The 14,038-nt window shown below is 42.7% G+C and overlaps 1 protein-coding gene across 1 annotated transcript in view; it reads right to left on the bottom strand.

Moving 5' to 3' along the window:
- Positions 1-7,447: 7,447 nt before the first annotated feature.
- The window catches only part of LOC121861700 (homeobox protein Hox-A1-like), a 65,872-nt gene continuing 59,281 nt past the window's right edge, over positions 7,448-14,038 (bottom strand). Inside the window, exon 2 of the mRNA XM_042359603.1 lies at positions 7,448-8,587. Coding sequence (XP_042215537.1) covers positions 8,097-8,587 — 491 coding nt within the window. The 3' untranslated portion in view covers positions 7,448-8,096. The remainder of the gene's footprint in view (positions 8,588-14,038) is intronic.

Consider the following 14,038-nt stretch of genomic DNA (forward strand, 5'->3'; position numbering starts at 1 on the left):
AAAATGATGTTTAAATTAAATTACATTGAGACTCTACCTTAGCTGAGTTACTAAAGATGAAATAGTAAGACATAGCTTCTGAAATGGTATTGGATTACATTGAGACTCTACCTGAACTAGATGCGTTTCCCTTAATATAACACAAGTTAGGGGAAAAAATAACTTAGAGGATCTTTATGAATAAAGATTTGGTAGATTGAGGTGAGGTTGACCCTTCATGGGGGGTCACAATAGAACGTTATTATTAAATATTCTTATGTTTATTTCCCTCCCGAGGTGTTATTTTATTGACCGATATCTTTTAATTACGAGTTTGCTTACTGTAGGTTAGACTCTCCATCTGAAACAACACGGGATTATTACATATGTTAACAGTGGATCACTCTTTAAGTAATATCATATGGAGGAATTATATCAATACAATCTAGAAATGAATTAGCGAAATGACTGATCTTAAGTTCATTAGGACGGATTATGCAGATGTTATAAAACTGAGAATAATACATTTTTTTTACGACACAAAAACACGACAGATGCTTGAATTATCGCACATCTGGCAAGTACAGTAATCATAACAAATCTCGATGTTAGGTTTTTTTTTTTTTCCACGAGATTTTCCCTCGATAAACCAGGGAGACAAACAGCATTAACAAGAGATCTGGAGTGTGATACATGGGATATTAGACCTAACAGAGGAAATAATACAATAAAGCAAAGCAATTACATTCCACGCCATATATGATCGAAAATCTCCCGCTGCCTAGGGTGGAGGGGGAACTCAGGAGGCGATACGACAATAACGCAAACTTGTACGACCTTGCATGACACACCGACCAAGTAAACATGGCTCGTAGCTTAGATGAGGTACGCCATAGAGTAAGAAAATATTTAAGCAATAAACTTACTTTTCGGGGTTCCCAGTGAGGATGGTTCATGAGCCAATGAGAACGAAGATAAAAGAAAAGAGAGTATAACGTGTTGGGAGGAGGGCAGGAGGGAGCGACCGGCCGGAGTGTCAAAGGAAGATGGATCTATGGAGCTCGAATAATGCTCCTTCCAGTGTTCCTAGAATACTGTATCCCGCCACCCTCCTTCCCTCCCCCCCTCCCTCCCTCCCTCCCTCCCTCCCTCCCTGTCTCCCTGCCTGCCTGCCTGCCTGGGAGGGAGGGAGGGAGGGAGGGAGGGAGGGAGAGAGTGGGAGGAAAAGGGAAAGGGAGGGTGGGAATGAAGGAGGGTGGTAAGGGATGGAGAATGAGAGGGGAGGGTAGGAAAGTGGGTGCGAGAGAGGGGGAGGGGGGTAATACGAAAAGGAGAGAGAGAGAGAGAGAGAGAGAGAGAGAGAGAGAGAGCAGATGTAATTTGAGCAATGTTTCCGTACACACACACAAACACACACACACACACACACACATACATACATACATACATACATACACAACTAAGGTTTTCAAGTGGGATATTAGAATATGTAACCCCTATGTAACATCAAATCTCTTATAGAAAGACAAATATAGTACGGGAAAATGCATGTAGAATGACTTTAGAAGGTGACTGACGAGTGACGACTTAGCGCTATAGTGACTGACGACTTAGCGCTATGGTGACTGACGACTTAGCGCTATAGTGACTGACGACTTAACGCTATAGTGACTGACGACTTAGCACTATAGTAAGTCATCACGCTAATATAACGTACCATTGAATCTTGAGAAAGGAAATCCCAGAAAAATTATCGCCAATGCTTATAATAATAGTCCCTTGGGTCACTTCATGTCTCAACCTATATCAACCACATCTTAGTTCTTTTATGATGGTAGAAATTAATACACAAGCTTACTGATGGTTTACATGGATGTGTTACCTGTGTCTTTATATTACACCTGAGAGATTATTGATTATTATTGTGTCTGGAGTTAATGAAGAGCCGTTTACTATCTTCCTCCCCTTCCTCACCCTTGTGCATCCTTCCCCTTCTCTTCTACCTCCTCCTATCCCACCCTTCCTATTTTAACCACCTCCTCTTACCCTTCCCTACCTCCTCCTACCCTCCCCTTCTCCTCAATTCCTTCACTCCCCCCCTCCCTTTCCCCACCTTCTCCTCTCCTCCCCCTTTTCCCTACCTCCCCCTATCCTCCCCTTCTCTCCACCTCCTGCCCTCTCTCTTTTCCCTATCTCCTTCTACCACCCCTCTTTCCCCACCTTCACCTATCCTCCCCACCTCCTCCTATCCTCCCCTTCTCCCCACCTCCTTCTACCCTCCCCCTTCCCCACATCCACCCCATCACTCCATCTTATATTTTTTGTACCTTAATAATGCAAAGAAAATAATTGTTTGGAGTTAATTACTGAACGTGACTCAGTTGGTGTTATTAGATGAAGATATTGTCCAAATTACAGTGTTATGATCAGCTGTTATTGACGTAGAAATAACTGGCTGTGTGAGGTAATGTTACAGTTTCCTCAAGAGGTTATGGAGACAGATGTACATACATGCATACATACATACTGTACATACATACATACATACATACATAGATGGTTTTTTATTATTTCATTTATTTCATTTACCTTTTCTGTTTCTTCTTCCTCCTGTTCTGACTTTTGTTTTTCCTCATCTTTTTATTTTGATTTGTTTTTATTTTATAGTTTTTTTTGTCGTATTTTCTTCTTTTTCTTATGTAGTTTATTTTCCATTTTATGATACTTTCTGTGGTTGTTATTTTTAATGATTAAATGTTATCACAATAATGATAATACAAGTAAGAATACAAATATCCTGTTAAAAAATCATTATTATTATTTCTATTATTAGTCAGCATCATCATCATTATTATTATTATTACCTGTTTTAATCATCATCATCATCATAATTTATTCTGTCTTTACTATATTTTATTAGGAAAGTACAAATAATAAAAAAAAACAATATAGTCAATATTTACTTTATTGAAAAGCTCTTTATTCCAGAGTAAAATTTACATTGATATGGCTGAAGAGGAAAAAATGATAAAAAATAATTGTAAAAAAACACAAATTTACAGAATATATTTACATAAGATCTCGCCTCCATGATTTATTTTTTTTACTGTGATATTTGCCGTTTACATCTCGGCACTGTGATTATTTACATATTTTACCGTGTAGATGATGGGTTTCTTGATATGGAGGGGAGGAGGTGGAGAAGATGGGAATGAGTGAGTGTAGAGGAGAGATGAATATGGGTATGAATGAATGAGAGGAGAAAGAAGAGAAGGAGAAGAACTAGACATATAAATGAGTGAGAGAGAGGGGGAGCTAGAGAGAGAGAGAGAGAGAGAGAGAGATAGAGAGAGAGAGAGGGAGAGAGAGAGAGAGGGAGGGGGATTGATATATGTCGTTGCCAAACCCTGTAGTAACTATGTAAACAAAGTCTACTAATTACAAAAAAATGACTAACATTCATTCATCCTTCCTTAGGCTGTGGCGAAGGTTTGGCAACACTGGTTAAAGCACAAATGGAATATCTTTTAAATTATCATTTTATTTTTTTGCTAATTTTTTCTCTTGTGTATATATATATAATCTTACCAAGAATCACTTTATACAAAATATATACAAGTAGAGACGTATACACTCGCACACATACATTCATACATACATAACATACACACACACACTCATGCACATATACATACTCAGGCACGCACATGTATATATACTGTATATATATATAGATATAGTATAGCAAAAATAAAAAATGTTCAATATAAATTACTCAAAGAATTAATTTCTCTCCTATCAGAAAGACTTTTTTTTTCCTTTTAAATATTTATAGAAATACCCTTGAAGCGATAGTCTATAATTTGTCTCGGAGAGTGAGAGAGTCGTACTTGAGGAGGCTGAAGGTCGACCTCCACCTTCATCCCCTCCTCCTCCTTCCTTCCCTTCTTCTTCACCACCTCCTCCTTCCCCCCCCCTCTCTCACCTCCTCCTCGTGCTTATGACGGTAAATGTGAATAATGTGAATAAAACGCAATAATTAGAATAAGGATGATAACAAAATTCTTCATTGGCGTGTCTGGGTGGTGGAGGGTGAAGACGAGGCATGGAATGTATGTTGATAAAAAGAAGTGAAAGAAATAATAGGAAGGGAAGAAGATATAGGAGGCAAAGGGAGATGGGAGGAGAGGGAAGATGGGAGGAGAGAGAAGATGGAAGAGAGAGAAGATGGGAGGAGAGAGAAGATGGGAGAGATGGGAGGAGAGAGAAAATGGAGGAGAGAAGATGGGGAGGAGAGGGAAGATGGAGGAGAGGGAAGATGGGAGGAGAGGGAAGATGGGAGGAGGAGATGGGAAGATGGCAGGAGAGGGAAGATGGGAGGAGAGGAAGATGGGAGGAGAGAGAAGATGGAGGAGAGAGAAGATGGGAGGAGAGAGGAAGATGGGAGGAGAGATGGATGGGAGGAGAGAAGATGGGAGGAGAGAAAAGATGGGAGGAGAGGGAAGATGAGAGAGGAAGATGGGAGGAGAGGGAAGATGGGAGGGGAAGATGGGAGAAGAAGGAGGAAGATGGGAGGAGAGGAAGATGGGAGGAGAGAAGGAGAGGATGGGAGAGAGAGAGATGGGAGGAGAGAGAAGATGAGAGAAGATGGGAGGAGAGGGAAGATGGAGGAGAGAGATGGGAGGAGAGAGAGAAGATGGAGGGAGAGAAGATGGGAGGAGAGAGAAGATGGAGGAGAGAAAAGATGGGAGGAGAGGGAAGATGGGAGAGAGATGGGAGGAGAGAGAAGATGGGAGGAGAGAGAAGATGGGAGGAGAGGGAAGATGGGAGGAGAGGGAAGATGGGAGGAGAGAGAAGATGGGAGGAGAGAGAAGATGGGAGGAGAGAGAAGATGGGAGGGAGAGGGAAGATGGGAGGAGAGGGAAGATGGGAGGAGAGAGAAGATGGGAGGAGAGAGAAGAGAGGCAGGGAGGGAAGAGAAAGAGAGAGAAAACATGCAAGTCAATGATTCAAGAAGAAGAATAGGGAGTAAAAGCTTAAGATAGACAAAGAAACAAGAACAAAGGAAGAAGGTGATAAAGGAAACAGTAAAGACTTATAAAAAATAAAGAAGAGTTCATAAGATACAGAGAGAAAATAACAAAGAAAATGCGATTATGTGAGACGAAAATATTATTTGTTAGGAAAAGTAAAAAAAAAAAAAAGACTATAAAAGTAAAAGTCCCACCAAAAGGCAAAATTACGTTAAAATAGATAGTAAAGGTGAGAAAAGACAGGGAATAAACAGAAGGAATAAAGAGAGGGAATAAACAGAGGGAATAAACAAGACTGTGTGCGCCAGGTATCATGACAACATTAACCATCCGCTATACTCTCATGTTGTTTTTGTTTACGTCCTCAAGGCGGACTTGGTAATGCCTTGATACTCGATAAGGTGGTTTAAAAGCCAGGCTATTTGGTGCTGTAAATGACTTATAAATGACTTGATGTTTTTATTATTTTTTTAAGCTCTTTTACAAATGTGTTATAATTTTTCTTACTGTTATTTTTTTATGAAGTTTAGTGTTTTTTTTTTACAGATTTATATTTGCTTTGCTGTAATATAATTTTGTTGTTGTTTAGAATTGTTTTTGCTGTTTACAATGGATTTGCTTTTATTTTTTACAAGGGGTTTCTAGATTTACTCTTTACAATTATTTTGGTAATCACTGTAGCTGAATAAATTTGTTTACACTTGGTGAATAGGGAACTGTAAATACCCCGTTGCTTTCACTGTAGTTGAGTACCTATTATTTTATTTATTTTTACACTTGTATCACTGACCAGGAATATAGAAAATATCACAACCATATTTTTTTTTACATTCATCAAACTTTTTCAATGTATTTCTTTCCTGTTAATGGTGATGTCTGAGTGTTTGTAAGACCTTCCCTTGATATAGAGAGAAGGAGTAGGGCGAAAAATATACCAGATATACAACGTAGCAGTCTCAGTATAAGCAATGTGTATTATGTATGTATGTTGTGTAGTAGTGTGTATTAAGATGGGTAGGTAATAAAATGGTGGAGAAGGTATGGGTACAAGGGGAGGTTGGGGGCCATGTAGGGGATGTATGTTGTATTATGTGTATGTTGTGTTATGTGTATGATGTGTATGGTGCATGTTGCGTTGTATTAATGATGTATTTTATGTATGGTGTATGGTAATGATAGGAGAATTTTACATAAGTTTAGATTGTGTCAGTTATTTCTCGCCCACCTTAATTACTCTCAGGTGACAGACAGCACAGGTAAGGTAGTTTTAGTTGAGGGGTTTCTCTCGGTTAATTGATCTGGGGCCAAACTCTTAACAAATCGTACGTCAGTTTTTATTCCCTTTAACAAGAGATAAGGGAACGCATATCAATCCAATTTTAACGCCATCTGTGTTTCGTAGTTTAAGTGAGACAGATACTTTCTCTTCTCTCTATGTAGGTGGGAGATTTAACGTAAGAATCTCTGATAATTCATCTTTGTGTCACAGCTTAAGTGAGCCGCAGAATTAAAGGCGTTATCATCTCGCTAGTTAGAGGGAAAAATTAACGCAGGATCTCTTTATTAACAACGTGGGTCTAGTGTACTCTACATGACCTGACACTGAGGCACAACGAGGAAAGTACAGGTTGTTTGGTAACTAAGATAGACGCTGCCTTGTCCTCGTCACTACTGTGGGCAATTTCATTTGCCATCTACTGTATACTGTATATAGATGTGTTGCGCCAGAAGAGGAAATGTTTACAAAACAATTAAAACAGTTCGTGACGACGAGAGAACTCAACGTACCTCGTCACTTGGTGAAATATACTAATATGTATTATGAAACATTAGAAAACTTGGTACTGCATAGGAGGATATTAACATGATATTATGCAATGCGGATAATATGGTAAGATTGCCAGAAAAATATATATTTATTATATAGATATCCATCACGGTATACGTAACACTATCAGTCTTATTTATGTGTCACCATATTATAGAGCATAACTTTCGTCCCCAGCTGCTGTAAGTGACCAACTGGGTTATATTGTGAAAATATTGCACATTAGGTCTGGGGACGAGAACATGCCATCACCGCATCGAGTCTTAAAACATCGAGATATAAACCTTTCACAGTCAGGAAAAAATAATCACATTACCCACACTGTAGTTAAGATACAAGTCCAGCAGTTTTTCCTGACGTGTGTCAAGGCGCGAGTGAGTTGTACAAGCGAAGGGTCAGTATGAAGGCTACAGCATCAAGTGATAATTCCCTGAGCAAGAAGAGTGATGACAACCAACACCGTGACGTCGCCAAGCGGGGTCCTGGTGCCCTGCCGTGCCTGTGTCTCCTTCCTGCTGTACCCTTGCCCCGAGGCGCCCCTTTCCTCGCCCCTGCCCCGAGGCACCCCTCTCCCCGCCCCTGACCCGAGAGCCCCTGTCCCGCCCCTCCCAACACGGCACTGCTATTGACCCATTCCTCAGGTTGCTCCTACTGTCTCCTTCATCACACGGGGTGCACTGTACTGCCCGCTCCTCCCTCTGGGGGCTCGTGCTACTTCTACTCTCACATGGGGCGCCCTTACTGCCCCACCCCTTCCTCAAGGCATTCTTGTTGCCCTCCCCCCACAAGACACAGGACACACAGCACCCAGGACACAAGAAGAGATGTTGCAAAAGTATCATGGAGTCACACAGTTATATAATCACATATTACTATGGTATTTGGTGGCCCAGGTCATGAAGGTCCCCGCCTCACTAGGGAGGGAGGGAGGCCGGGTCTGGTACGGGGCGGGGTGCCTGCCGGGGGCCGCGCAGCCCGCCGTGCGGGCGTGCTAAGTGGGCGCTGCCTGGGATTACGGACGCCTCCCCACGGACTGGTGGGCGCCTGACACTAGGAGGGCCGGGGTCGTGCCCGGCCTGACCACGCGACTACCAGGTATGATAAGAGGAACCCTGAGAACGTTTGGCAAACCCGGCACCAGAGCCGCGCTGGGTGGCCGCCCGGCTCGTTGCCCTGGACGCCGCCCTAGCCTGCCACCGCTCACGGCCAGGGCTCAGGTTAAAGCTCTGGAGGGCACTGAGGCCCAGGCCGTGCCCTTATGAGGGGCTCTGGGTGGTGGCGGGTAGCGCCTGCGCCTTGGACTTGGTGACAGTGGTGGGGACCTGCAGTGGCTGGGAGGTGCCACTCCCGCCACTCACAGACCCTGGTGACTCCGGCTTGGTAGTGACAATGCCGCTGCCGCCGCTGCTGCTACTGCCACTGCTGCCACCGGAAGTGCCACCCGTGCTGCCGCTGTTGTTGGCTGTGGAGTCGGAGTCGTTGCTGTTCTCGCTCGGGGTGGAGACGGCAGGAGGGTCTGGGGCGATAAGACCCTCCTTCATCCGCTTCTTCTGCTTCATGCGGCGGTTCTGGAACCATATTTTAACTTGTGTCTCGTTGAGCTGGAGCGCCGAGGCGATCTCGATACGTCTGGCGCGGGTGAGGTACTTGTTGAAGTGGAACTCCTTCTCCAGCTCCGTCAACTGCTTGGTTGTGAAGTTGGTCCGCCCCGTCCCGCCGCCGAACCCGCCGTAGTCCGTCTTGGGCGCTGTAATGGATAAATAGATAAGTGAATGACAACATCAAGTTGATTAGTTGTGTGTAATCTTGCTTATGGGTTCTTATTATATGTAATGTAAAATATGAAGTAAAGGAAGTTAACTACAGGGTGTTAATTCAAGAGCGAAACATTATAAAACTTGGAAAAACCTACAGCAAGTCACTACAGGTATTTCAGTCACTCAACTTACCAAACTCATTTACAAATCCCAGAATGAAAACTTAATTTCATTTTTACGGAAAAGACGGCAGACATAACTCATTATTAGTGTAGTAGTTGTTGAAGAAGGCAAGAGATAATGATAGGTCGGAGGTGAAGCAGGAAAGGACTCGGAAGACGGAAGACTGGTAGTGTGGAGGGGGTGGGGGGTGTAGGGGGAGGTCCTCAAATCTGCCGTTGTGGGGTGGTTGCGGGTGTTGAAGGGTCGTGGTGGGTGGAAGGTTGAGTGGTCGTTGGGGGTTGGGTTGAAGGAGTTTTGATGGTGGGGTGGGTGGGTTGTGGGGGGCCGTAGTGGTGGTGGGAGTGTTTGAGGGACTCTTGGTGGTGTTGGGGTGATAGATTAAGAAGGAGGGGGGTGGGGGGGGGTCGTAGTAGTAGTGGCGGTGGTAGCGGTGATTGTGGGAAAGAAGAAAAGTTGAAAAGGACACACCGCCCACCACGACAAAAGGATCTCCAACAACCGTAGCCCCGAAATGAAACCAACTTCACCCCCGCGAGTCATTGAGGTCATTTAAATGAGATACTTAAACAAGAATCCTTGAGAAATACAAGAATTATACTGATGATCATGGAGGAAGAGCGCGGCATCCATCTCCTCCGCCCGGCTCTGCTCGACTTGCCTAACAATAAGACTGTTTAATCTTGAGTGTGTTTCGCGCTCTCCACCAGCCAGTGTAACCGATATGTGTTTGTCTCTTTTGTGTTGCTCGTTTGTTAAACTCATTCTCTGTTTGGGTTGGCTTCACGGTGCGGGCCCCGGTGTGAGCACCCGAGGCCCCCACCGCCTGCCCCACTATTTTCATAGTACTTTGCACGTTGGAGGAGCGCCCACTGGACCATTATTTTTTTTTTCTCTATATCTCTCAGTCTGTGTTTGTAACTTTCTTTATCTGTCTCTGTCTGTCTGTCTGTCTGTCTGTCTGTCTGTCTGTCTGTCTGTCTGTCTGTCACCTTCACCAGCTGCGTTTTATCTACACGATGAACACTGAAAAAATTCCCCCATGGTGTAATATATTTATGGAATTCCGTATTTTTTTCCTTCGGCAATAAACAAACACCATAATGAAATAAATCACGAGAAGAGAAACGAAAAGAAAGAAAAAAAATCCCCTCCGCCCCGACAATAGACTGTGAGTGTGATTCCATCCAAACATTGTAATTACACGGCTTAGAGAATTGACAGAGAAAGGAAAACAATGAAGACAAAAGGTGCTCAGCAGGGGTGAATCTTTATACAGTGACTGGACACTCACACACACACACACTCACACACACACACACACACACACACACACACACACACACAGAACCGACCAAACTGTCCCAGGAACTCTCGATTCTCAAGTTGCTGATGCTGTTATTACATTCACTGTTACACCTTCCTACTGTTACACCCACTCGGTGTTACACCCTCCAACTGTTACACCCACTCGCTGTTACACCCTCCCGCTGTTACACCCACTCGCTGTTACATCCTCCCGCTGTTACACCCACTCGCTGTTACACCCTCCTACTGTTACACCCACTCGCTGTTACATCCTCCCGCTGTTACTCCCACTCGCTGTTACACCCTCCACAAAGGCAAAGACCCTCTGTTACACTGTTCTAGTGGGGGATGGGAGAACAGAGACACTAGTGATATATTCTTTTAAGTTAATACAGCCGAGGAGATGAAGCTAATTCACAACATAGCCGAGGAGATGAAGCTAATTCACAACATAGCCGAGGAGATGAAGCTAATTCACAACATAGCCGAGGAGATGAAGCTAATTCACAACATAGCCGAGGAGATGAAGCTAATTCACAACATAGCCGAGGAGATGAAGCTAATTCACAACATAGCTGAGGAGATGAAGCTAATTCACAACACAGCTGAGGAGATGAAGCTAATTCACGAAAGCCGAAGAAATAAATACAAACTCAAAGGAAAATAGAAAAATGAACGTAAGCGAAAGAAAAAAAGGCGTAATAACAAAATCTCACGTTCACTGTTAACATAATCCCAGCAGAGATCAAAGAAAGTTCAGCTTAAGTATAATCCCAGCAGCAACAACATCTCCAAACACTTCTGCCGTGACCCTGAAGCTGTCGTGTTACCGCTGTGAGTTAGAAGCAAGAGAGAGAATTAAAAACTCGCATTCAAAATAAAGTGTTTTCTTGGCTGACGCTGCAACACCCATAAGAGTGTTTGTATGATGTGAACTAAACAAAAATCCAGAGTCCCTTGAGTACGATGACTTCATTCCCTTGCAATGAGTCCCTTGAACACGATAACTTAACCCCTTGATTAAGATGAATTAACTCCTTTTATGGCTCACTTGAACATTAGACACCACAGCTTTATTCACTTGAAGATTAACCACTTAGCTCTAACCTAAATTAAACCTAACCTAATGTTAAAGCCTAACCTAACCTAACCTAACCTCCTCAGTTTATCTTCAGGTGAAATAAACTGAGGTTTCTAATCCATATCTATTATTTTTTCTTTTAGTTTCGGCCATAATATATCTCTCAATAGACTGCATGTAAACTACGCTTATTCCTGTTTTTTCCAACTACTCTCACGCTGGACGTCAACACGAGCTACACAAATGAACCAAAACTACGTTCAAGCTGTCCCTGAGGTTGTGCTGGCGACCCTCACACTGCCTCCCCCTAAGGGCTGGCTGGCGGGTAATCTGGGACCTGCTTCGTCTGTCACTCTGAGAGCCCTTGACTCCGAGCCCCCGCACCAAGAACTGAGAGAGGATGTCGCTAGGGTGAGGGGAGGGAGGGAATGAGGGGAAGAGGAGAGACCCAGGTTGACGAGGGCAGTGGAAGAGGGGAGGAGAGAGAGAGAGAGAGAGAGAGAGAGAGAGAGGTAAGAATGGCGTCTGGCAAACATCCACAAGGAAGATAGGAAACACGATAAACAAATAGAAGTAAACAGGGTGGCAAAGAGTAAAGATAAAACTAATAAAAGTAAGAATAATACAAATGAAAACTTGGATAAGAAAATAGAAGGAATAAATAGCATGGAAAGAAAATCCCCCGCTAATGAGAAAATAATCGTAAGAATTTAGACAATGAAGAAGAAAAAAAAAATAGCGTTTTTACTTCCCTTCTAATACGTCTGTTTGTTTGTCTGTCAACGAAAGATACAACAAAGGTACATAATTTTTAAAGTAACTACAGTAAGTCACTTAACTACTAATTATTATTATTATTATTATTATTATTATTATTATTATTATTATTATTGTGAAGTTTATTTATTTAAACTGGGTGTATCTATGTATAGTTTCGAATCGGTGCCACAATATACACTTTAGGAGTTTAGTGGCTTTTGCGTTTGAATTGAAACACTTGTAGAGAATGGGAAATAACTCACTCACTCACTCACATATATACAGAAGCCAGAGAGAGAGGTGGTCGGGGGGTGGTCGTTAATTCTGATATTTATGAACTCAAATTGGCTTAATTCTTAAATTCGCCTCTTTGTTTTTTTTCTCTCTATCAATGAGGATGGAGGAGTTACTGTGATGAGTGAAGGTCTTCCTCCTGTTGCTGTCGTAAGCTTAGTCCCTCGGTAATGGTGTTCGTTTGTTTACTTAATGGAAATTTCGATGATTTTTGTTGTTGTTGAGGATTTTTTTTTATAATTAGGTTTTACACATATATATATTTTTTTACCTGGTCACTTGAAGATTAGTCCCACCCAACTTATGTCACCATAAGATTATTGCTACTAATGCTAACCTTACCTAACCTAACCTAACCTAACCTGACCTAACCTAACATAACCTAACCTAACCTAACCTAACCTAACCTAACCTAACCACACCACAATATCTCCCTTTAAATCAAATAACACAGAGTTAGCGTATCTTTAGTGGAATTCTTGATGCTGTAACGTGAGAGGGGGGGGGGAGGTGGCTGATATGTGTGTAGTCTGATTATCTCTCCTGTTTTGCTTCACGTAGTCTGAGTGTGTCTCATGTTTGTCTTCACGTACTCTAAATGCATCTCCTGTTTTTTTCACGTAGTCTGAACGTAACGTAGTCTGAGTGTCTCTCCTGTTAGTCTTCACGAAATCTGAGTGTTTCTCCTGTTTGTCTTCGCGTAGTCTGAGTGTGTCTCCTGTTAGTCTTCACGTAGTCTGAGTGTCTCTCCTGTTTGCCTTCACGTAGTCTGAGTGTCTCCTGTTTTTTCCACGTATTCTGAGTGTCTTTCCTGTTTGTCTTCACGCACTCTGAATTCATTCCTGTTTGTTTTTACTTAGTCTGAGTGTGTCTCCTGTTTGTCTTCACTTGCCTTCATTATCACTGGCTGACGCGTGGCGACCGACCTTACAAAACCTGATCCTAAAGATGTGACTAGTGGGCCTCAAATATCCTCATAGGCTTCGCGTGTGTGTGTGTGTGTATGTGTCCCTGAAACGCTCTATTACGTGACAGGGAGTTTCATTTATGATGATGTTGTGGTACTGAGATTATTGTTTGATAAGAGTAATGGATAATGAGAGAGAGAGAGAGAGAGAGAGAGAGAGAGAGAGAGTGCATGATTAGATCCGGTTTGTGTATTGACCTACACACACACACACACACACACACACACACACACACACACACACACACACGTGTCACTGTATTGAGCTGTTGCAGTATGACGGTCGTGGAACCTTCAATTAAGTCAACAACACGACCCTCCGCCCCCTCCACGACAAGGTCTGGCCTCTCTTCCTGTCTCTTTCATCGTCTCGGTGTTCTGGGAAGTGTCCAGCGCTCACAGCCGCTACACAACACCGCCAAAGTGAATTTCGATACAGTTTTACAGTAATATGGAGATTAATTACGTGTTTTTATCGATCTGAATTAAATGATGTTAAAAATAAAGTAAAAAAAATATATATATTGTGTGTGGTAGATACAACAACAACAACAACAACAACAATAATAAAGGTTGACACTCCTAAAAACATATAGTCAACTTAGGTTAAAAATAATCGCTCAAAGAGAGAGAGAACACAAAGCCAAGGGAAAAAAATACTTTCAATACTCAAGTCACATCTTGAGGTGTGACTAAGGGGATTGTTTGTCGCTTAGTCACTACAGACACCAGGAACCAAACAGGCAGACATAAGGAACAACACAGACACAAGGAACCAGGCATACACAAAGAACCAGGCATACACAAGGAGCCAAGCATACACAAGGAACCAGACATACACAAGGAACCAGA

The sequence above is a fragment of the Homarus americanus genome, unplaced genomic scaffold, assembly GCF_018991925.1.
Source record: "Homarus americanus isolate GMGI-L3 unplaced genomic scaffold, GMGI_Hamer_2.0 scaffold44808, whole genome shotgun sequence".
NCBI classification, from domain to species: Eukaryota; Metazoa; Arthropoda; class Malacostraca; order Decapoda; family Nephropidae; genus Homarus; species Homarus americanus.